Source organism: Gnatocerus cornutus, chromosome 5, assembly GCF_029298725.1.
Source record: "Gnatocerus cornutus isolate USDA-ARS CGAHR chromosome 5, icGnaCorn1.1, whole genome shotgun sequence".
NCBI classification, from domain to species: Eukaryota; Metazoa; Arthropoda; class Insecta; order Coleoptera; family Tenebrionidae; genus Gnatocerus; species Gnatocerus cornutus.
The window spans coordinates 16,448,327-16,472,185 of NC_142237.1; the positions used below are offsets into that span (position 1 = coordinate 16,448,327).

Here is a 23,859-nt window from a genome sequence, read left to right on the forward strand (position 1 = left end):
TTAAGTTGGGTGCCGGGTTTTGACAGATAAGAAAATGAGGTTTTATGAAAATTATCTGAAAAAAATTGTTTGAATTCTTGTATGCTTTTACCATAGAACTAATTAGCGCTCTATTTTTATTTTTGAAGTGTCATTTATTAGAAGGTGTTATGTCATTCCTAACCACAACTGTCATCAACGTCAAAGTTCTGACAGGTTTATGAGTTCACCGCAATCTAGAGGTCCGAAAATTTACCTTATTGGCAATAAGTAGCGAATCCGACGAGTGCAAAATAGATTTTCCAAACCATGAAATTAGAATTTTCTTTGAATTTAAGAAGAAAAAAGCAAAACCCAACTTCACGCACAAAAAAGCACACTACACTAGTAAAAACAGTAGTACTTAAAACAAATGAAGTATGTCGAAAAGCCACCTAATGCACTTTGTTTACTCTAACCGAAAACGAACAAAGTGGAAAAATCGCACAAACGTAGCCGATGGAGAGCGCCAAAACACGTGTAAAACATCATTTCGCCAAACACAAATGCAGTTCACGCTCATAAGGCAAACCGGTGACTAACAGAAATAAGTAAACGCAGTCATCGCTGGTCGCGAGAAAACGAGAGTCATTTGTTAATACCAGCTGATGACGCGGGCGGCGCGCTCAGCTGATTGTTGCCAACCGAAAAATGAAATGTTACCAAGTTCATGGAAGCGCGAATGCGCTGGCGGAATTTTACAGATGTTCGATGTTCGTAAACAAACCAATAATAGAGGCGAGAGCCACGTGAAGGCGCGGGGTCACCGCACTTACCAAAATACAGTTTTGCGAAATACTTTTTCGCGGTTTCAGTGAGGTTTTTCACGAGTGGCAATTATCAACAAAAAAACTAAAAGCTTTTTAAGTGCCTATTTATTTTTTGATTATTATACTTGACTTTCATTATTTTTCTTTCTAATAAGAAGGTTAAAGTAACGTACAAAATATTAAAAGTCGGCAGTTTTGCCAACTGTCTCGCTTATTTTGGCCCCTTTTGTATTTTCATTAATAAAAAAATTCAAGTTACACATAACATTTTCTAGAAATAACTTGGTAACGAAAAATGCTAAAAATATAAGTCATAACATGTAGCACTACCATATTTTTACGGTGTGGTTTTTATTTATAAAAACAACACATGAACGCTAGTAATAAATTTGTATATTTATCGAAAGTCATAAAACCTGTCCAATAAAACCTTGATCCGTAAAAAATTGTGATCGAAATAGGCACTGGAATCGCAACATCTTGTTTCCATTGCATTTTAGTAGCCCCAGATATCTTCACATGATGAACTTCCAAATGTGTTATTTGAATATTTTTTTTACAACTAAGAATAATTTATTACATTGCTAATATACACCCTAAACCTCAAAAAACAGGTTTGAAAAAAATTATGAGAGTTATGATTCTGAGTGTTTGAAAATGCCACTTAAGTAGTCAATTGAATAAATATCTGGCCATTCAAGTTATTTTAAAATGACGTTAAATTGTCTCTATTACATATTGCTAAAAACAAACTCCCATATTAAATAATTTGATGTTTAAAAATTAACAAACTTACTGATTTTTAAAGTTATTCAAATTACGTGAAAGTTCATAACGGCTTACACATTTCTATGGAAACATTAATCTCCTTGGAGTATTAGTTTTCATTATTTTCTTATTTTTAACACGTTATTAATGTAAAATAAAAACTGTTTCAATTCAAGAATTTATTGGGGTGGTCCCAGCTATTTAATGATATACAATTAGTTGTTATAGCCTGTATTTAATTAGCAGAGTATTAAGAATAGATATAACGTGGCGATTCCAATGGTTCTTTCATTTAAAAATTTTAATTATCGACTTATTTCGTATTGCTTAGAATTATTGAAAATAAAATTAAATCTGGATATGTATAAATGGTTGCCTATAAGGAACGCATTTAGTTGGTATATTCAAATAAAAGTTTTTTTTAATAGAAATAGAAATGGCCAATTAACCTTTATTAATTTGATCACTCTATTTCTATACCTTTTAATTATCACGAATAAAAAAATGGGTTATTTGCAATGTGAATAAACATGAAAATGTTTGCAAAACAATTATGGGCGAGATGATTTAATTGGATGAAAGAGTTTCATCAATATCCAATGTTTATGTATGGTGAAAAACTTTGCTGTCCCTTACAGTGTGCGATCTATAAAATAATTATCTCTTAAGTGGGTCACTTATGCTAATAACAGACTATAATTTTCCTTCTTACACAACTGCAAGACACAACAATCATCTCGCAGCAATAAACCCTTTATTACATTTACACCACACCCTCCTTTCATTCTGTAATATTTCAACAGTAAAACATAATAGATGTCAGTTTATTTTTAAAGCGAATAAAAAGTTTAGTGTGGGTTTTATAAGATTGTGTCCATAAAGTAGTCAGACAGTAATAATGCAGTTTTATTTAACTAGTAAAAAACGGAAATGCTCCACTTTTTGCATTTTCCACCCTCATTTAAAACTAGTAAAAGAATTTGTCCCTAGACGGCGGTAGTTGTTAGAAGTTCCGTGTGCTTATCTACCGAACTCTGTATATCCTGCAACTGCGGGAAAAGCTCGTCAGCTTTGCGCAGTGGCAGTATCGTAACCGATGAGGTTTATCCGAGGTGCGATTATTGCTAGTTGAAAACTTTAACCAATACCCCGCCATGTGCACGTGAAATACCGTGCGCTAAGGCAATTTTTGGCAGCCTCTACGGGGGCTATAATTCAATCAAAAGTAAAAATTCGTCTTTGGACCACTCCAACTTTCACTTTTGAATGTTGGAGATCCATCATGTGCGTATTTCGCCATTAAAAGCGTCAGAGTAGGGATGTCGAAAGTGAACAAAATAGTTATTTACAATACTAGTGCGCGAAGCTTATGTTCGTGCATGAGCGTTTATTTAAAGCACGAGCGACTGAAAGGAGCGAGTGTCTTATTTACGCGAATGCACGAACAAGCTTCGCGCACGAGGATTGTATAACATTTTTTATACGAATATATTTTTAATTAAATTAAATATATATCGATATTTATAAAAATATCAATATCGTCCCCGATATCTCAAGAATCAATTTGGGTGTTTAAAAAAATAATGTATTTAATTCAATCTAGCTTAATGATTAAACTGAAACTGGAATTTTTAGGCCTCAAAAGCGGCCTAAAAGTAAGTCTTTTCTGGCCGCAAACATTTTTGGCCGACCTATGGTAGCGCCATCTATCCATAGTTTTGCATATTACATCAAGATACCGACATTACCCCCAATTTTATAATTATTTGGGTAAAATCAAATCGACAAACTGCTGTAAAGTGCAACAAAGACGTGTTGAATTATTGAAAATGAACATGTCTAGCAGTCCTGCTGCAACAACATCAAAAACCACATCAAACCTAATTCATACAAACTATGAAGCTGCACATGTCGAAACGGCAAATGTAAATAAAGAAAATATGAAGTTTTCTGAAGGATTCATAAATATTTACAATTATTCAGTTGTTATAAATGATTAAATCAATAAATCATAAATAAAAATTAATTAACTTATAAATTTAATGATGTCGCCTAAAAAATCTTGTGTGTATCACGACCAAAAAGTGCCATTTTGCCCTCGCCTTCTTTTTGGCCTTGGTACACAAATAACTATTTTTATATGATTTTCGATATTGGATATTTTGTATCGATATATCGATACATCGGATCAAAATATATCGTCTAAAAATATCGATGTATCGACTTAAAAATATCGATAAATCGATACTTTTTCGACATCCCTACGTCAGAGACGTGCGTAGGGACAAGAATTGTCTCCACATTCAATTCTGCTGTTTTTGCGACTGATACAAAAACTGTAAACCTACCGTGCATAAGCAGACGTTGGTGACACTGAATAAACAATAAACTATTGATATAACTGACGTTTATATGACCTGACTTCGATTTTCATTTTTTTCAGTACTACCCAATTTACGGACAATCATGAGCCGCCTAACTTTTTGAAATGATCACACGCTACTTTATAAACACGCTATATCTGCATAAACACACCCTATCACGAGTGTAATTAAAAAAAGCAATAATATTTCACGTAATCATGGAATTTTATGTATCTCCAATCACGCTCTGTCTCTGCAAATGATAAGAGTTATCATAATTAAATTACTATGAATTATGACACCATGAAAACTAAACGAAACAGCCAAACGCATTAAATTATAATTCTTAATGCGACCGTGAATCTATAAACTGACGTCCACTAGAAAAAGATTATTGGTTAAAGCCCTCAAGCAATAAAAACCCCATAAAACCTCGTTTAGGACTCGAAAACGTGTCTGGAGCTCCTTTATTGATCGCAGATATAATACATGATTTCACCTAGTTCTTGTACTTACTGAATCGCTATCTTCTAGACTAAAATCCCAAGAAGGAGCAGGCGAGGCGCATCTACTTCCAGTACCAAGAGTTTGGGCTAATAGAGTTGTATTAGGTGAGGTATCATCCAAAGCGTGATCTTCAGGGATGCTTGCAAAAGGTTGAGCTCGGTGCCTTGGGACAGGCGACACTGACCCTGTTGACCCCTCCACGACAACGGGAGGGGCCCCAGAGACAACCGTTACATTGAAGCGGCGTGCGGGAGTCGAACTCCCTTTTGCTGAAACAAAAAATTGGCTAATTACACCACTTTTTGAATCATTTTTCTAAAATGTCAGATTTGGATATTGGCACTCAACAGCCGAGATTCGTCTATTAATAATGCTGTTTGTGTGAACACCTGGATTTAATTTAGTTTGGACATGTGACAGAAGTCATATGTAAAGTTAATTTTTGGACAAATGTTAGTCATTTTCTATTTTTCCCTAGACAATTAGAAACGCAATTTTGACTCATAGCAAATATTTATTGCTCTTCGGTTTGTGGTAAAATCAGTTTAATGATTAGAATTAATTGCTTTGATTAGGAATGATCTGATAAGTTTTGGCCCTTTGACAAAAATTCAATTCGACTCAAGTGAGATCGTAGTGTTTATGAGACAATTTGACGTAAGGTAAGCGCTAAATTATAGAGAAACAGCCCGTTCAGGTTTCATATTCACTCAATGCCACACATTCTGAAGATCTGTGAATGAATGCATTTTTTATAAATACACAGCAGATTTTATGTCAAAATGTACAAATGCCAATTTCTATTGGAGCAATCGTGACAACCATGCATGATCTTTTTTATTAAAAGTTCTAATGCAATTGTTGAGAAGAATCTTTGTCACTTATCCTGTAAATCGTAATTCACTAGACCCGAAAATAATTGTGTTTGTTCGTCTTTACTCCAGAAATGAAAACAATACGATTTCTGTACAGAGATGTGATCCTCATCGGTAAAAACAAAAACGATTTCTAATTTATTCTGGCCGTTGTTTATCTATCCATTTAAAAAAATTGTAATTTTTCACCTGGTCTATTAGCTGCACTTTTTTTTAAGTTGGACACAAGTAAAGTCATCTAAAGATTCATCGAAAACGTTTTAAAGACAAAGAAAATTAATATTTAATTGACCACTGATTTTAATAAAATCCGTTTTTTTTTTAAAAAAACCACCAACACCGCAATTTTCCCCTGCATTACAACTGGCAACGTTGCCTAGGGAGATTTTTGGTGAGAAAATAGTTATCAAATTTTTTACATTTCTGAAAATTAGGCAGTGTTTCCGTTAAAAACGTTTCTTTTACAGCCTGTTGGATTGCAAATCAAATGATTTAATAGTGAAAAGACTCGGCACAGCCTGAAAGGCCGTTTTGTGTAATCAAATTGTCAATTAGGCAGCTAACCTATTTGATTTTATCACCAAAAAGTCACCATCGACCACGTTGCCGGTTGTAAAGTGGTGGGAGAGTGCGGTGTTGGTGGTTTTTTAATAAAAAAACGGACTTTATGTATTCTTATTCCAAATCATAAAAACGATTTTTTTTATATTTATATTAGTTCTTGAGAAAATATAAAAATGACTCCTAATACAAATATTTCTAACAGTCGTGAATTTTGTTTTACGGCAAAAACTCGCCTAAAAATAAATTTAACATGCTTATTTTAGTTGACAAGTGTTTATAAGTACCGTAAAAGCGCCTTTAAAGTCTCTTTCAAACAAAACGTTCTTTAGAAAATAGAGGCCAAAACAAACAACTTTCATCAAAAATTTAATATCCGCCAATGCGATATGATTCTTTTAGGAAATCTAGAAATCAATTCCATAGTCCCCACGTTCAATTACTGTGAATAGGAAAAATAAACTTCTAGACGTCTTTCAGTAAATGGTAGTAGGTCTAATGTAACTTTTTAATTAGCACCATTCATATTTCAACAGTTGGCTTTCTTGTAATTTCGTTTCTTATTATGATTCAATTTGCAAGTTTTTTAAATAAACTGAGTTTTCTTTTAGCTTTATTAAAATATTTACGGTTTCGTGGAGATGTAGCAGTTCTTAAATATTTGATTACTCCCAGAATGAGATACATAAAAAATTAAGTAGTATCCAGGTACCTTGCCTTGGTTAATTGGATAAAACCAAATATTGATTTTGTAATTTACAAGAAATTCCAATAAGAATCGTCGCTGTTTACGGGCTAAAAATATCACCGACACGTGTAAACGTCAGCAAAGTGAAAAATCTTCGGATTTAGAGAAATAAACTGAAAAAAGTTACCTTGTCGTGGCTGGCGGCGCCACGAAGTCTTGTGTGACGACGTTTTGGCAGATTTTAAGCCATAATCACAAACAAAAATTCACAAAAAAGACATTTTCTGGAAGCACAAAAGTAGGCATCTCGAAACCATGCACGTACCGCGGCACTAATTTTATTTGAAATCGCGACTAAGAATGCAACTTATCGATTCAAAGTACCAGGAGATTGTACCCGAATTAGCGTAAACTTGAGCCGGAACGGATAAAACAAACAATTTTATTTGCGGAATTTGTTAACTGTACGAAAGTGGAGATTTCGCCGGTGACTACATCTGAATTTAGGATTTCGTTTAGTGTGTCTGTCCAGAGATTCTAAAATGTTCATTAAGTCACCATTTATCCCGCTGAAAATTCGCGATTTCCGTTTTCCTGAAAACCCAGCGGAGGGTCCCCGGACATTACGTAAAACGTAGGTTATGGCGCGATGCGGTTTTAACAACTGAAAAATCAATACACGTGGACATTAAGAGCACACACCGGTTACTTGCACTGAAATTTGTTATTTTTCAGCGACCGCTGCTGAAAGTCAACTGTTCTGCAAATATTCAGGATTAAACGCAGTGGTGGCGCCTCACTTTCTAGGTCATGTAACTAACCCGTCGCCAGCAGGACTACTGGCTGAAATTTTCCTGAAATTGATTGAAGAGATGCGGTTCTGTGCTAGCACGGTTTTGGATACCGCAACAACCACACGAGTTGCACTGAAATTACACTTTCCAGCTGAAACTAAACTAATTTTGCTGCATTAAAACAAGAGCTCCACTCAGAGGATTCTATTTATAGACGTCATGTGATAATCGAAACGATTTACTTTTCCGTTCAACATTTTGTTCAACTATCATAAATATTTTTAGACATGTTTTTAGTTGTGATGATATTCGCCGTATAAAAATTTCATGTTGCTGCAATAAATTGCTTCATCTCTATTTTTTTAAATCCGCCCTTGAACTAATTTATTTCTTTATTTCTATAAATACTACCACATTTTATCGGATGCAGGATACTTAGTCATTGACACTTTTTTTTCTGTTTTATTTGCTTAAAACAGTTTTTGGTGGTCTGTTTTCTGCGTTCTTACATTTATTTTTACCACACTTGTATTAACTTGTGGAAAATTTTGAACTGCGCTGTTTACAATTTGCGTTTTTCAATGTCTTGAGCTGCTGCGTTAATTGGATGGTAAATTAATTAAAAAAAAATGTATGTGTATATTTCCACTCAGAAAGCAGTTTGATACATTATTGGATTTCCTAAACAACAAAAGAGCTGAAACAATTAGCAAAAAAAGTGCTAATCAGCAAGAAAAATATTCTGTTTACCTACTTGAGGCACTAATTTAATTAAGTCACAATAAGACTTTGTTTATGTTTTTTTTTTAATTTAGAACCACCAACAATACAAAAAAACAAAATATGTTATTAAATTTTTTCTGCTAAAATAATCAAAAAGTATATCAACTTTCTGTGTATTTTAGCTACCACAGAGCTTTTTTAAATATTCCCGGGAGCTTTAAGCTCTAGTTTTTTTCTTCTCGGCAATTTGGCAGCACTGGTTACCAAAACGTTAACTGTCAATAAGTTAGGTTAGAGCTCGAATGTCAAACTTAAAGTCAACAAAACACTTTTCAAATTATTTCTAATTTTTTTAATTGTAAACTTTTCAAACGCACAATGGTCAGTATCAACAAGTCTTTCCTCTACGGAATTTGCTTTGCTTCTGTAACTTGGATAATCTCTTCATATTTGTATATTAAATTAACGTACTATGAACCTAAAGCTATCCTAGTGCCAATGCCTTCGTCTAAGAGCTTTGTTGCTTATAATAATCTTATAGAAGAAGATGTGAAACCCGCGAAATACAACAGAATGAGAAAGAAATACGCTGGTAATAGTAACAAGTTAATTGAGGCTTTACAGCCTGTTTACAAGCAGTTTAACATTAGTGGTAAGAATATGATCAGAGCTTTAGAGTTTGTTAATTGTTTTTTTAAGAGCTTGATGAACTTGGTCTTGTTAAAACTATGGCAGATCAAAGAAAAAAGGAGGAGGGCTACAAGAAACATGCTTATAATGTCTTGATAAGTGATCAGTTGAGTTACCATAGAGAAGTTCCAGACACAAGGAATCAACTGTAATGTCTTTCTAGTATAGTTATGATATTAACTGTTTGGTTTTAGATGTAGAAAAGTCAGTTATTCTTCTGATTTACCTACAGCTTCCATCATAATTTGCTTCTATAATGAACACTATCACACCTTGTTAAGAACTGTGCACTCAATTCTTGATAGGACACCAGAATCTCTCCTTAAAGAAGTCTTACTAGTAGATGACTACAGTGATATTGAGAATCTACATGAAGATCTCTCTTCCTACATTAAGACAAATTTTGGGAAAAAAGTCAAACTGTTCAAAACTGAAAGAAGAGAAGGTCTGATTAGAGCCAGACTCTTTGGAGCTAGAAGAAGTGAAGGCGATGTAAGCCTCCTTTTTTCTGATAACAAATAATCTTTTTTTTCACAGGTGATCGTCTTCTTAGACAGCCATATTGAAGTAAATGTAGGCTGGGTAGAACCACTACTGGATAGAATAAAAGAAAACTACACCAATGTAGTTATGCCAGTGATTGACATCATCAATCCTGACACTTTTGCTTATTCTGCTAGTCCTTTAGTAAGGGGCGGCTTCAATTGGGGCTTACATTTTAAGTGGGAAAATTTACCTAAAGGCACTTTAACTAATAAAACTGACTTTATAAAACCAATAAAGTCACCAACAATGGCAGGGGGGCTGTTTGCAATGAACAAGAAGTACTTTACAGAACTGGGTGAATATGACGCTGGGATGAACATTTGGGGTGGGGAAAATTTGGAAATTTCTTTCAGGGTAAGTATAAACCTCTAGGTTTCATTTTTTAAAAACAATTCTTAGATCTGGATGTGTGGAGGCCGCTTGGAACTGCTTCCCTGCAGTAGAGTCGGTCACATCTTCAGACAGAGGCGCCCATATGGTTCTCCAGACGGGCAAGACACGATGCTGCACAATTCGCTTAGAGTAGCCAACGTCTGGATGGACTCCTACAAAGTATTTGGCGTTCTCCTAAATCTTTCTCTATAGTTTTTATTTTAGGAGTACTTTTTAAATCATCGTATCGACGCCAAATCTATTAACTACGGCGACATATCTTCCCGAATTCAATTACGAAAAGATCTAAAATGTCACGACTTTGATTGGTACCTAAAAAATGTCTATCCTGAATTAACGTTGCCCACTGACAATGAAGAGCGCTTGAAAAAGAAGTGGTCAGCTCTAGAAAGTGACAAATTCCAACCATGGCATTCTAGAAAACGAAACTACGTGGATCAGTATCAAATTAGATTGTCCAACACTTCTCTTTGCATTCAAGCAGCTAAAGACGTAAAAACCAAAGGAAGTGGGTTGGTTCTAAAAACGTGCGTTCGGACGAAGAACCAGTTGTGGTACGAAACTGATAAGAACGAGCTCGTTTTGGGACAACTTCTTTGTTTACAAGCAAGCAAACCCCATCCGATTTTGTACAAGTGCCATGAAATGGGAGGCGATCAAGAGTGGAAACATAAAGGAGAGGTGAGAGGATCATTTCTGTAGCAAGATTTCATTTTCAGTTTTAGAATCAATCGGCGATTTATAACATTGCCGCGGGTACTTGCTTGGGGGCAAAGAAGAATAAACTTGACGCGCTTGTAACGATGCGATTATGTACAGATCCAGGTCCAATTTCTTGGGATATTGTAAGATGAACTACATACAAGCAATCTTCCAAATCAAGACTGATGTAACTTCATGAACTCCAATTAGGTTAAAATCTTAAATCTCATTTGTTGTGTATTTTTTATTAATTTTTTGTTGGGGGTTTGTAAAAGAAATTAGTATTAAATTGGGCTGATATTTGTATGTTGGTTAATTGTATTTTTTTATAAAATGTTAAATAAATCTATTTGTGTTGAGTTGCTTTAAAATTTTTCGTCCATAGCTCGAATATGAAAAAATAATCAATAGTTGCGCAAACTGTTTTGTTGGTTGCATATGGTTTGCCGTGTGCTTTATTGTTTTCAATGCTTTTAACAAAAAAAAAACATTACTCATTTACTTTAAAGTTTAAATGATCTAGGAATAACTAATGACCTATAAAACTGACTCTCATAGTTTGAAGATTTTTAATTAGAGACTGATAAAACCTGCAGGAGTGTCAAATTCAATAACAAGTTTTTGTCGTACTTTTTATTAGGCTTAAATATTTTTACTACAATAATTATTTACTCCAAATGTTAATGTGTGTTTGAGTCACTTCCACCGTTCGCCTCTCTCTCTTTCAAAATCGTTAATTTTCAGCTGTCTTTCCCCACACTCTTGTTCTTCTTATCTGTTCTGATCTTGGGCGCGAAACCGCGACCACGAATTGCTTTTAATTGATTTCCGATAAAAGGTTTCCACGTTTAACATAATAGCGGTAAAGTGTTGACATCCACTCGGTATGTGAACGGCGCCACGTGTTCCCTTTAAAGGCACCCTGACACTCTTCCGAATCTCACAGCTCGTTGTCGCCCTTCACTGCGAGAAATGTTGAAACCAGCATAGTTTCGAAATATAATTTTGATTATTAGTCGTTATTATTTTCTTATACGAGTAGTTTTTATTGTTTGGGTTTAGGGACGAATAGATGAGTTTTTTAAGAGCTGAGAGCATCAAAAACAGTAAAACTGAAACTGACACGTCCTGGAACATGTTTGTGGACACTTTTGTGTTACGTGTATAGACTATATTGGCACTGAGTCTCCATTGATGACATAGAGAGCAATAACTTGAGGGTTCTGGCATTTGACGTGTTGAGATAGCACGGTCTCAGTTAAGTGCAAGATCACTTAAAGTGTTTCGAGAGGAAAAGAAAAGACAAAGGATTTTTAAAACCTAAAAAAAACTAAAACTAACGTGAGCACAGAATTTATAAAAATGAAAAAATGGTGGATGCGCTAAGAAAAAATATTTGTTCTTTAATTTTAAACAATCTTCAGATAAAAAATTTAAGGTCTAGTTGCAAAAAACTTAAAACTTTTAACTAAACTGAAAAAATCGGATTTTTTTGAGATTATTTTATAATGTGTTTTATGGTGAATAAAAGATGACAAGCTTGAGGCGTTTTGTTAGAACCCCATTAAATTTGTTGTCATTTGTGCCTTTACAGTCACATCATTAGCCAACCGATCTAAATAATTCCTAAAGCTCCATTATGAAAGAGCCGCCATATAACTCAATAATGACAAATTACACCCATCAATAATAAAAGTTGAGCTTTCCAAGCTTATCTATAATATATATCATAACTACAGCTTCGTGTTGTCACAAGACGTAAAAAAAGCAATGTTCAGTGACAGGTCGAAAGGGTGAACAAAGCCAGGACACAACCAATCACAAGTAAGCACTCTCATTACGAGCGCCAATGAAACATTTTCAACTCGACCCAGCTACCACTGATCGTCGGCCTTTTAACCCTCTGGGATCCGGAGGCGGGTTGTAAGTTCAGGTTGTTTTGTGGTCGGTATTTTACTGCATGTGGCGGCTGAAAAGAAAATAGCTACTGTGAAAGTCGACTTCAGAAGGGTCGGATGTGATTGTGTGGAAGAATTTTCTGACAGTGGCGGAAAATGTAAGTGTTAGATGCTTTTTAGTTGTTTGTTTGTTTATGAAAAAATGATGGAAAATTGATCGGATGATCGCTTCCTGCTTTGCTACTTTTATTGATGCAGAGGTCATTATTTATTAAGGTTGATTTGTCTGGAAGTTTTTATTCGTACTGTATGTAATGTAAATGTAAATTTAATATTATAACAATACTAGGATCAAGCATTTAATTTTAATTTTTGGCATTAAACACGTATTAAAACTAATTAGTTTGCATTTTACATTAAATTTGGACATTAATTGAATAATAATTATTATTACAATTTTATTTTTAAGGTCATATAAATGATCTAAAAAGTGCTTCCAATTTTAATTTAATTTCTACCTAATTATTTCTTATTTTTTCTATTAGAGTTTTTTATTTGTTAGTTTGATAGTTTTTTTTAAAGTAACTTTTTGACGATTAATGAAAAATATGCATTGTAGTTGTAGATGTATTTTTTATTAAACTAAACTATAAACTAAAAAAATAAGTAGATTTTAAAAGTTAGAATCACTCATTTTTTTGTTGGTTTACGAATAATATGTACAAAAATTAAACGTAAACGAAAGTATGAATTTTAATTTTTTAGAAAAATAATAAATACAGCGGCGCGGCGCATCCACCATTTTTCAACAAAATTATAGGAATTAGGCTTATTTTTCTAACATATTTAATTAAAATCTTTAAGTTTTGGATTCTTAAATCTTGACTTTTGTGATTTTACGGCCCTTATAAACGAATTTTTATGTTTCTTAATTTTATCTTATTTTACAAAATTAAACATTTAGAAACATTCTATTTAGATGCTTTGTAGTAAGGTATGTGAGAAAATCTAATTTATTAATTTATAAATATACAGTATGTCCCCGGATTAAGTTCACAAGAGGGAAAAAAAGTTTATTTTTCATTTTACAAAAAAATGACAAAGGAATAACATTTTTTGCTTATTTCAAAACAGATAAATCTGCGATTAAAATTTCAAAATTATTAGTTTGTACTCTTAAAATTAATTTTTTCATTATTTTTATTTATTAAATTTTGTAATCGTATTCAAATAATAGCAGGCTGTGGATTCACAAAATCAAATAGTGCGTTAAAGATTAAAGAAAAATTTTCCTAATAATGTATAAGTATTAAAAAATTGGAAAAAAATGCAATTGCATCCTTAACAATAATTGAGAAAAATCGAAACAGTCGAAAAAATTACGAGTTAGAATTGAACTATGTGCTAAAACAGGTAATGGGCCAATCAAATAGTAGAAATTGGTTTGAGTTAAGAAACAAATTTCATTCCTTTGACATTTTTTGCTAAATTAAAATAAAAAGTTCTTTGTTATTTTTTGTTTTTTTCGATTTCCAGAACACAGCTTGATAATATTAAAGTTTTAATTAAAGATTTATTTATTTTAAATTAAGCAAAAAATATTATTCCTTTGTCATTTTTCTGTAAAATGAAAAATAAAGTTTTTTTCCCTCTTGTGAACTCAATCCGGGGACATACTGTACATATTGTCTTCAAAATTTACAGTCTCGGAACTTTTAGTTCTCTAACATTGTTTTATTTATTTTGATCTTTAAGACACTTCAAATCGTAAGAAAAAAATAAAAACATAAAAAAATATTTACAAAAACCCCAAAATTTATAAAAAACAGTTTCATTTTTGTATTGATTAAATCTCTGCACATTTTTATTTAAAACTATTTATTGATCTAAAAAAAAACTTGCAAAATCTTTATTTAAATATTGAATTTTTGACTAAGAATTTAATTTCAATGTATTTAGTTAAATTTATAAGTTTAAAAAATGTTGGTTCTAATAACTATGAATGAAGATAATTTTGTGCGAAAAGAGTAAACAAACAAATAGCGTTTCTAATAAATATTATAGTGCCGATTCCAAATATGGAGTCAATTTTCTAAAAATACGTTAAAATTTATTTGGGATTTCTAAAAAAAGGAGTCAAAAATATTATTAAAAAATGACCCGTAGCCAGTTAGATATAAAATTGTAAAGTACGACAAATTTTAGAATTTTTTTTTAAACAACTAAATAAAAATACAGTAGAACCTCGATTATTTGTGTGCGGATTATCCGTTCTGCAAATTATCCGTGCAAAAGTATTTGCTCAATTATCCGTGATTCGATTATCCGTGCATTACAAAAAACACACAAATCGAAGACCAACTACTTCGTTTTTTTGCTTCCAATGTTAGAAAACTTAAAATTTCGTGTAATAGTTGGTGTAATTTAATTTAACTTTAAGTCAGTGCAGAGAGCAAAAACAAAATTATGAGTAAAAATTTTTGTCTTTGAATGTGTAGTGTTCGCATACATTAAGAAAAATGCTTGAAGCAAATTCTTTTGCAATGAAATCCTTCAAAATTAAGGAAACTGAAAACTCAAGTGGCAGAGAAAATTTTGGGACCAAAATAGAAATAAATAAAAGATCCACGTTTTTTTGAATTTTGCCGCGGTGTTTTTAATTATTTTTTTCGAAGTTTTATCAGTAATTATTGAGGCATACAATATGCTCCTGTCATAGTTCTACCAGGTTCCAAGTAATCTGCTATAATTATCCTAAAAAATCGCTGCGAAAACTTTTTCAGCAAATTTTTGGACAAGAAGATTTTTTGCGGTTCAACGCTTTAGACTGATCTTTAGTCAGATTAGAATAATCCATAGTTAAAATTTAATTAAAAGAGTTAAATGAATTTTCCTCAAAATAGTTGCAAATCTCTTTGGAGGTTGTTACTCTGAGTCGTTTTTGATCCGCATTCAGGCATTTAGGAATTCATTTTACAGATGATTTTCTCATACCTAATAATTGATGATGCACATCTAAAAAAGGTGTTTATATGAGATGTCGAATGTCTCTGCTATTTGTTTTATAGTCTAGTTCGACGGTTGTCCAAAATTAAGTCGTGCTCAGAAGTGTACACCTTTTACCTCTGTTTTATCTCTTTTTAATTCTGCAGTCCAGTTTTTCACGGTGGCTTATGACGGGGACACTTATCTTTTAGTGTTTCAAACCAGTTGTCCCATTCCAGTCCCTTCTACTAGTGTCCCGGCCCAAAATCGCTATTAATTATGAAGCTATAATTTTTTTTTTTTTTGTACATGAAGAGGAAACGGAACGCTACAAACTAATGTGATCAGTTTTAATCTTGTGTTAACCATATGTGAAATAAACGCAAAAAACTACGTTTTTCAAAAATCAAAATGGAGAAAAGAGTGGAAAAGTCAACCTATCTTGTCCCATTTTTCGTCCAAAGGATGAAAATGATATTAAAATTTGAATTAAAATATCTGGTACCGAGATATTAAATAATTCTTAAAATTTAGACAGGTTTACAACAATTGATTCTTCACCGCAAACTAGTCCCTACTAAGCGATTAATGATGGGTAATATTTTTACCCACAATGGGCTGGATCTGCCATCGGACAGACCGACTGTTTGTTATTAGGCCCATGGTAATCTCCTAGGTACCAGTTTGCGGCTTGGAAGCCAGATCATAAATCTTATAAGGGAGTTGAAACGATTTTTTAGAATCATTTAATATCTGGGTACTACATTTTTTAATTCACATTTTAATGTCATTTTCATCCTTTTGGTGAAAAATCGAACAAGACCGTAGTTTTTTGCGTTTATTTCACATATGATTAACACAAGAGTAAAACTGATCACATCAGTTTGTAGCGCTTCGTTTCCTCTTCATGTACAAAAAAAATATTTTTATGGCTTCATAATTAATAGCGATTTTGGGCCGGGACACTAGTGTTGGCGGACCCTGTAGAAGAAATTATTTTGTAACGTTAATTTGCCATAATTAGGTATTCTTAAAAGCTAAATATAATTGAAACAAGATGCTAAAACTGCTAAAAGCCGGAGGTTTTGTAATTTTTAGTTTTCTGCAATTATTTGAAGCACATATCTCTATTAAGTTTATGCACCCCAGAAGCAGCAGCTGGCAAAAAACCGCGCACCTATGAGATGAGTGGCAATTTTTTTCACCCTCGAGATCACGATTATAAATTTAAATTTGTCTTTGATAATCCGTTATGAATGAAATCAATCAATAAGAGGATTGAACTGACAACATGAAAAAATAATTATTTCATCGTGACTTTGAAGTTCTTACAAATTAGAGAATATTTTATGCATCTATAATAAGAAGTATGTATTCATATTACATGTAGGTCACATCTACCATGTGTAGTTATAGTTATAATATAATACTGAATATTCAATAAATATGTAACTAAAGTCTTTTATTACAAGGTTTCTAATTTGAGTTTTTTTTTTTAAATAATTCGATTTATTATTAATATAATCTTACGTGGCTCTCCATGATGACATTAAAAACACATTTCCATCGTCATGTGTGTCCAACTTCTTCACGTATTAAATTCACGTTAAAAAGTTTGAACATCGTAAAGGGCGAACTTGATAAATGATTTCTACTTGAGATATAAAACCGTGCATTATGCTGATATCAAAACATTCACACCCTGTTATTAAGTCCCCTAGCTCTCATATGTTACCATTTGACAACTAACATGTGTCTTTGTTGCATTCAGTGGGTATTGTATACTTTCTTCTTCCTCGCATTGATTCATAAAAGTGACTCTTTTGGGGTTGAATGGTTCGTGGCTACCAGAAGCAATCTGGCATAGGTAACATATTGTCTAATTTGTACTTACATTATATAATTAGTGGTCCGGAATAAAACCGGAGGGTCATGCCACGAGAACGCACAGGTGTTAAAGTTGACTTCAACCCCAATGTAGATATATTCGTACATAGTAACCACCTCAATTCATTAAAAATTCATACAGCTTTTGTTAATAAATGTTCTGTCCGAAGTATATTTATTACTGCATCCACGTGTTAATAATAAATAATTTTTTTGTGTCCATTTTTCAGTACGCTAAAATTTCTTAAAATAACTAATATATGAGAATATTATTTTAGTCGGTGTTACTTAATGCTTGTTTTGAAATCAGAATTTAAATTGTGTCGGACAGGTGGACGCGTTCTCACATTAAGAATTCAAAATGATGGTAAAGCATCGAGATCGACGGTAACTGGCCATTGCAAGCGGAATAATGGCGGCCCGACGCATTAAAAATAAGCTTGTAGTGGAAGACAGACATCAAAAATTCATGTGGTCTGACCACCGCCATTGTATGAATACTAAAATAGACAGTCAACCCCGACGGTCAATACAATTTAATGATAATTATTTATATTGAAATTTACGCAAAATTTGTGACCTATTTTGGGTGGGCCGGTCACTTATTTATTTGGCATTGATTTCATTCAAATTTGCTACGCACTTAATGAATTATTTATGGATTTCAAAGTTTGAGTTTAATTGTGGATAATTAGGTGTAATTGGTTCTAATCAAACGTGCTCATATTTTGATCGATTTCAACTTTTTTATTATTTTTTGTACATCAAAATCGACAAGGTAACTTATTTATACTTTAATCTACGCATTACATCTTAATATAGCTACTGTTAAATTTCATCATAAAATTACTGATATTATTGTTTTTAAAATTTGAAATTGATTCTTGGATTAATATTAAAATTAAACAATTTTCGATTTTATAAAAGGTAACGATAACATTGTTATAGCAATAATTAAATTTTTGTTTTTCGCTTAAAATTTTGCTTTGTTTATCCGAATATGCAATTTTGTAGTTTTACAGATTCACAGTCCAACAAAATTAAACTTTTCTATTTTAACTGAAGAAGTCTCAACGGTCCTTCATAATTTAGACCTTATTGTGTAAGAATCCGTCGACAGATTTATCATATCAGATCTAGTTTTTTTTTATTTTCAATGGTTTATCAAAATTTTGAAGAAGCGATTTTGGCAACAAGAAAAAAAATCAAAAGTCAGACTGTCCAATTTAATCAATTTAAGTGTAAATTTACGATTTTCATCGATCTCTTCCCGCTGTTTAGTCTTGAATTATAAAATTTTACATGTTTTTTGAGACCAATTTTTGCGTTTTCGACAATTGTCACTGCAATCTTCTAAGCGATGTTGTTCTAACATTTAATGGCAATGTTTGTAAAGTAACATCGATTTTGAATGAATTTGAGGACTTTTTCAAAAAAAAAACTTTAGAAATACAGTATTTTTTTACAGCTGGTTTAACCTGAAATTTGACATTAAAGTTGCTATTTTTTCGAAAAGCTGATCTTAAAAAACCGATTACTGTTTCGTTATCAGAACACATCCAGAAAAACCTTTTTTGCATTTTTAGAAAAAAAGTACTGTTGCGCAATGTTATGAATCCATCTTTCCACTGACACTAAATTTAAAAAGTTTCGATCTCGTTTTCATTCCGAAAAATCTCAAAAATGCAAAATGCAAAATGTGAACTTATTTTGAACTTATTTTGGAATCATTTTAGTTAAAAATTTAAGTTCAATGTTGTAGGTAGGTATACAAAATGTATTTAAGGTTTCTCGCTCGACAGATATTTAAAATTAGAATTTTAGAAACTGCAGTCAAATTTAAAAAAAATATATTAAGTTCCAGTTTCAGAAAGACATAATTTTGAATTTTCAGAAGTTTTGACTAAGGAGTTCTTTCGATTGATTAAATTTCAATAAAAGTAAATCAATCGAAAGAACTAGTCAAAATCTATGAGAATCCAAAATTATATCTTTCTGAATTTCAATAATCGCGCACAAAAATTCAATTTAAATAGCTCAAAATGGAAGAATTGACCTCACTTTTCGCAGATTTGGATTAAAAATTCTATTGTTTAAAAGTTAAAAAAAGGGTTTTATCATAGACTTTTAGAACAATAATAAATATGGAAACGTATTATTATTAGACCTCAAAATCTACAAATTACGGAGTACCTAATTTGAAGTTTAATAAAAAAAATTAATTCTCTGGTTTTTCAGATGGACGACAGCATCTCCAACAGCAAAAACGAATCCCTCTGTCGAGTTTGCGGCGACAAAGCCTCCGGGAAACACTACGGAGTGGCAAGTTGCGACGGCTGCAGAGGATTTTTCAAACGGAGCATACGACGGTATGCTTCCCACATTCCCTATCAAATCTCTAATAATAAAACCACCATCTCCTTCTACAGCAATTTAGAATACGTTTGCAAAGAAAACGGCAGATGCATCGTGGATGTCACCCGAAGAAACCAATGTCAAGCTTGTCGCTTCAAGAAGTGTCTGCAAGTCAACATGAAGAGAGACGGTATGCAATTTAATATTTAAAGTTCTTATCACGTGAAAATTATTGTTGGCGTTTTATCGACGTATCGTGCTGAAGAGGAAAATGCGGCATTTAGATAGTAATTAAGTAAATCGTGGCCGATAAACCCCCGGAGCGGTAAAGCCAGAAGTCAGGATATAAAATATTCAACAACTCCCTTGTGTAATCATCATTACCGGGGGTTCTACAAGCCCATTCCGACCATGACATGACAATGGGACAACGTGTTTGGTTACAAAGTGCAGGTGGTTGTTCCCATGCCTTCAAACAGACACGTTTACCTTGGCTTTTTCTGACTTTAGCACTAATAGGCCTCAAAATATAATGTAAAAAAACTGCCTGCAAACGATTTTAGTTTATTCCCAAATTTTAAACTTTTCTCATTGTCTATTTAATTTCATTGTCATTTTGTTGTCAAAGGCTTTTTTTTTAATTTCTGAAGATTTCAATTCATTCATTATATTGTCAATATGGTGGATGCGCTGGTTTTGTCACTTCATGAAAAATGAAACCATTTTCTCCATAAACTAAAAGCGATAACTTTACACTTGAGATATTTTTCTGCTATCAACTCAAACAAAATAAATTGGAACCCCTCATGTCTCTATTAGCACGGGGGTCAATATTTATTTCACCCTGCGATTCCCTCGATCCATTTAGTTAACACTCCAACCACCAATAATTGATGCATCTATTCATTTTTCCACCCTCGATGGATCTTGATTATTAAATAAACAAAAAAACTTGCAGCAGTACAGCATGAAAGAGCACCCCGAACCACACAATCAACTTTGCATCAGTATCCCCTAAGTTTCGGTAACAGGTTGCGGGGACTTCACACTTCAGTTTTCTCGACTCTTCCGCTTCATCCTCCAGTTTTAGACAGTTCAATAAGTGGAGCGTCGTCAGTTGCTAGTCATTATTTTCATCAGAATTATATTTATCCAGGGATGTTGGGGAGTTTTCCGAAACCAACAGGACTGGTACCTGGAGCTCTTGGTAAATACACGTCTTTTTAGTTACAGGTTAAACAAATTGGTTTTTAGGGTTTTACAGTAAGGTGATGCCGCATCCGAGTATGATGAATCTTACGAGTAGAACTTCTCTGAAAGACGATGAAGTAACGAGTTCTGAAGAAGCAGCAAGAGATAGGGATAAATCTTTAGAAGAGAGCTCCGAAGACAATAAACCTAGTCTAGAGTTGCCTTTAATGAATGAACCTTGTAAACCGACCCTTCGACCTCTGGATATCCCCTGTCTGAACTTATTTCCGGCTGAGAATGTCTACGAGTCGGCTGCGAAACTCCTGTTTCTAGCCATTAAATGGGCAAGAAGTATTCCGTCATTTTTACAGCTCTCTTATCGTGATCAGTCGATTCTACTCGAAGAAAGTTGGAGCGAACTTTTTGTCCTAACAGCCGCACAATGGGCGTTCCCAGTTGATGAAGGTACTTGTTGTAATTTAAAGAAATAAAAATCTTAATCCGTCGTTACAGCTCTATTGGTTTCTAACGCTATAGCCCCAACTTCAAGACACGGAGCTTTAGAAGAGGACGCCAGGCGTCTAAGAGAAATAATCACGAGATTAACTCTGTTAAGGGTCGACCACACTGAACATGCTTGTCTTAAAGCTTTGGTGTTGTTTAAATCAGAAAGCCGTGGTCTTTGTGAACCTAGTCATGTTGAATTGTTACAAGACCAAACGCATGTCATGTTGCATGAATACTGCAGTCAGCGCCAAAGTTCGCATAAAGGCAGGTTTGGTAAACTTTTATTGACTCTGCCGGCTGTTCAAGCCGTCACAAGAAGAGGACTGGAAGAACTTATTTTTCGACAAACTGTGGGGGATGTTGCAATAGATCGATTATTGACAGATTTGGCGAAGACGACACATTGATTTGTATTAATTAGTACAAAAATATAACTGAATGTAATTATCGTTTTTCTTTGATTTTAATGGGACAATTAAAGTTATTAATGAGGAAGTTTATTGAGCTAAGGACACAAGAATAGTCAAAGAACAACCACGTGCTGATGTGATGTTGTGGAAATTTTTATTAAAATCATTTGATTGTAATTGTGTGTATGCTTAGAGAGATTAGATGAATATTTTATAGAAAAACGAAGATTATGTAAGATATAACAACATAAATTGCTAAAAGGATGAGCTCGTTTTGCTTAATGCAAAAGATGATGATTCACTTTTATATTTTTAGCTGTAATTAAATAATTACGGGAATGTTCCAAGTAAACAATTTTTAATTTATTGTATACTGAGTGCTTTAAAATGTTTTTCTGAGTAAATCATGAAATTACATTTTTTTAATAAAAATTAAATGATAAAAACAGTAGATGCCTTAACAAAAACTTAAAAAAAATGTTATTTCTGTTGAATTGTTTATTGTTTAACAACAATTTTATTTAATTAGTCTACAGGTTAGCTGATTTTATCTAAATTTGAACAAGGTGTTCATATTGTCAATGACATTAATTTTTTGGCACTGTTTTTAACACGTTTTCCTTGTGCTCATGAACAATTTCCGTTTGAAATTTTGGTTACTATATTTCTACAAAAAATGTGATTTTGTCGTAGATACTTCAAGTCCAAGTCCTTCATAAATGGATTATTGTCAATCAAATTTAATGTTATGTAATATTATAATTTTTTGTGACGAGTTCTTACTTTACACCTGAACCACTTACGTCAAGCTCACGAGTTCTTAATAAATATGTCCATTCGTGTTATTTTTTCCTCGACTTTAGCCAATTAGTTTGCACGACACAAAACTATTAAATTATCTTCATTGGTGTGATGGTTAGTGGGGATAATGGGAATAACAGTATAAAATGCGAAATTCATTTGAGAAAACAAACAAAACTCAAAAATGATTCAAAAAGGTGTAATCTTATTAGTAGTTCTCCTCTACACTGCTGTCTGGGCAGCACGAGTAAGTAAAATATTTTTTTGGGTATAATAATACTACTAAAAAAATCGCAGGTTAAATATCCAGAAGACCTGCAGAAACAGGTACAGCAGCTACATACTAGTTGCATTGAGAAAGAATCATTAACAGAAGGTTTGGCTTTATTCTATTTTATTCAAATTTGTAACATTTTTCTTTTAGAAATTTTCAAGACCTTCGATCTTCAGAAGAAGACGCCAGAGTTGCAGGTAAACTGTAATTCTAAAATACATTAGATAAGTGCTAACCTTTTCTTTGTTTCAGTGTTACCTCAAATGTCTCATCAGCTCCTTTAAATGGGTTTGTTGATCTCATAATATTCAATAAATTTTTACTCTTGGTGTGATTTTTAGATGGACGAAAATGAAGTTGTCCAGTACGATTTTATAAGAAAGAATATTCACGAGTCCATCAAAGACGTTACGCTTCCATATTTAGACAATTGTGGGAAAAAAGCAGGTAATTTGTTATGAGAGCAATTTTCTTGTCATTAGATAAACCTGTGGTTGATTTTCCAGTTGGAGATGGAAAATGCGAAAAATCTTACAATTTTTTCCACTGCATGAATCAAGCCGAACCTGAAGTGAGTACATTTTTAAATTTGTTTGAGTCAATAAATGATTGTGTTATGATTTTCAGAACTGGGTCCTTACGTAAGGCGGAATTACTGAAGAATGTGAAAAATTAAAATACTTAGAATTATTAGTATTTCTTACAATAAAATGAAATGTACTAATTAATTGTAAGATTTTTGAATAAAACTATCAAAAATATGGTCTGGGTGATAAATTGTAAAACTTTAAGAACAATAATAAAAAATTAAATAAATTTTAAATAAACTTCTGCTAAATTCTACGTTATAACTTATAACATTAATCAAATTTTTATGGTTTTGTTCTCACTTAACTTATTATCGTTTTGTATCCACTTGAGTTGAGGGCAATGTGATAGAATATTGCTATAACATATCATTAGTAATATAAAGAGTCAATCTGAATTTTTTTTAATCAATGCAAACTCATTTTTTGAACTGTGGAATTGCATTTTTTTAATGTCAACCTTCGTGCAAATAATACTATTGTTTATTCAATAATAATTCCAGTAATGGCTAGTGAAATATAGAACGAAGTTTTTCCATTTCCAAAGTACGAAAATTATTATTGCC

The 23,859-nt window shown here is 32.8% G+C and overlaps 4 protein-coding genes and 1 non-coding gene across 6 annotated transcripts in view; 4 read left to right on the plus strand and 1 right to left on the minus strand.

Annotated features, from left to right (window-relative positions):
• SNF4Agamma (SNF4/AMP-activated protein kinase gamma subunit) overlaps window positions 1-615 on the minus strand; it is a 45,136-nt gene extending 44,521 nt beyond the window's left edge. The window contains exon 1 of the mRNA XM_088037203.1: window positions 236-615. The gene's annotated coding sequence lies outside the window, so the exon portion shown is untranslated. The remainder of the gene's footprint in view (window positions 1-235) is intronic.
• Window positions 616-2,623: 2,008 nt separating this feature from the next.
• LOC148175142 (U4 spliceosomal RNA) lies at window positions 2,624-2,764 on the plus strand. The gene has a single exon (XR_015770220.1). It is a non-coding gene; the product is annotated as a U4 spliceosomal RNA (small nuclear RNA).
• A 5,567-nt stretch (window positions 2,765-8,331) lies between these two features.
• Window positions 8,332-10,757, plus strand: LOC148175143 (polypeptide N-acetylgalactosaminyltransferase 35A-like). Its single transcript, XM_088035807.1, has 7 exons — window positions 8,332-8,719; window positions 8,767-8,905; window positions 8,952-9,249; window positions 9,295-9,657; window positions 9,703-9,855; window positions 9,901-10,377; window positions 10,422-10,757. The coding sequence occupies exons 1-7, from the start codon at window positions 8,446-8,448 to the stop codon at window positions 10,548-10,550; spliced, it is 1,833 nt and encodes a 610-aa protein (XP_087891933.1). The 5' UTR covers window positions 8,332-8,445; the 3' UTR covers window positions 10,551-10,757.
• Window positions 10,758-12,391: 1,634 nt separating this feature from the next.
• LOC148175144 (photoreceptor-specific nuclear receptor-like) lies at window positions 12,392-21,686 on the plus strand. Of its 2 annotated transcripts, XM_088036264.1 has the most exons (6): window positions 12,392-12,454; window positions 19,407-19,537; window positions 19,598-19,713; window positions 20,482-20,730; window positions 20,778-21,179; window positions 21,228-21,686. In XM_088036264.1, exons 2-6 carry the CDS (start codon window positions 19,407-19,409, stop codon window positions 21,626-21,628), a joined length of 1,299 nt encoding a protein of 432 aa, XP_087892390.1. In that variant the 5' UTR covers window positions 12,392-12,454; the 3' UTR covers window positions 21,629-21,686. The 2 variants fall into 2 exon arrangements, with proteins under 2 accessions (XP_087892390.1, XP_087892389.1); XM_088036263.1 differs by having other exon boundaries at window positions 19,407-19,713.
• An 885-nt stretch (window positions 21,687-22,571) lies between these two features.
• LOC148175145 (pheromone-binding protein-related protein 6-like) lies at window positions 22,572-23,467 on the plus strand. The gene is made up of 7 exons (XM_088037094.1): window positions 22,572-22,679; window positions 22,730-22,808; window positions 22,857-22,903; window positions 22,959-22,994; window positions 23,048-23,153; window positions 23,213-23,277; window positions 23,334-23,467. Exons 1-7 carry the CDS (start codon window positions 22,617-22,619, stop codon window positions 23,349-23,351), a joined length of 414 nt encoding a protein of 137 aa, XP_087893220.1. The 5' UTR covers window positions 22,572-22,616; the 3' UTR covers window positions 23,352-23,467.
• Window positions 23,468-23,859: the final 392 nt, after the last annotated feature.

Excerpts from the sequence above, each read along its gene's own strand:
- LOC148175143 (XM_088035807.1), top strand. The coding sequence starts at position 8,446 with ATGGTCAGTATCAACAAGTCTTTCCTCTACGGAATTTGCTTTGCTTCT. Across the intron at positions 8,906-8,951 it reads CCAGACACAAGGAATCAACT|ATGTAGAAAAGTCAGTTATT; the intron begins GTAATGTCTTTC and ends GTTTGGTTTTAG. Across the intron at positions 9,250-9,294 it reads CTAGAAGAAGTGAAGGCGAT|GTGATCGTCTTCTTAGACAG; the intron begins GTAAGCCTCCTT and ends TTTTTTTCACAG.
- LOC148175144 (XM_088036263.1), top strand. The coding sequence starts at position 19,407 with ATGGACGACAGCATCTCCAACAGCAAAAACGAATCCCTCTGTCGAGTT. Across the intron at positions 19,714-20,481 it reads AGTCAACATGAAGAGAGACG|CAGTACAGCATGAAAGAGCA; the intron begins GTATGCAATTTA and ends AAAAACTTGCAG. Across the intron at positions 20,731-20,777 it reads ACTGGTACCTGGAGCTCTTG|GGTTTTACAGTAAGGTGATG; the intron begins GTAAATACACGT and ends ATTGGTTTTTAG.
- LOC148175145 (XM_088037094.1), top strand. The coding sequence starts at position 22,617 with ATGATTCAAAAAGGTGTAATCTTATTAGTAGTTCTCCTCTACACTGCT. Across the intron at positions 22,680-22,729 it reads CTGCTGTCTGGGCAGCACGA|GTTAAATATCCAGAAGACCT; the intron begins GTAAGTAAAATA and ends AAAAAATCGCAG. Across the intron at positions 22,995-23,047 it reads TCATCAGCTCCTTTAAATGG|ATGGACGAAAATGAAGTTGT; the intron begins GTTTGTTGATCT and ends TGTGATTTTTAG.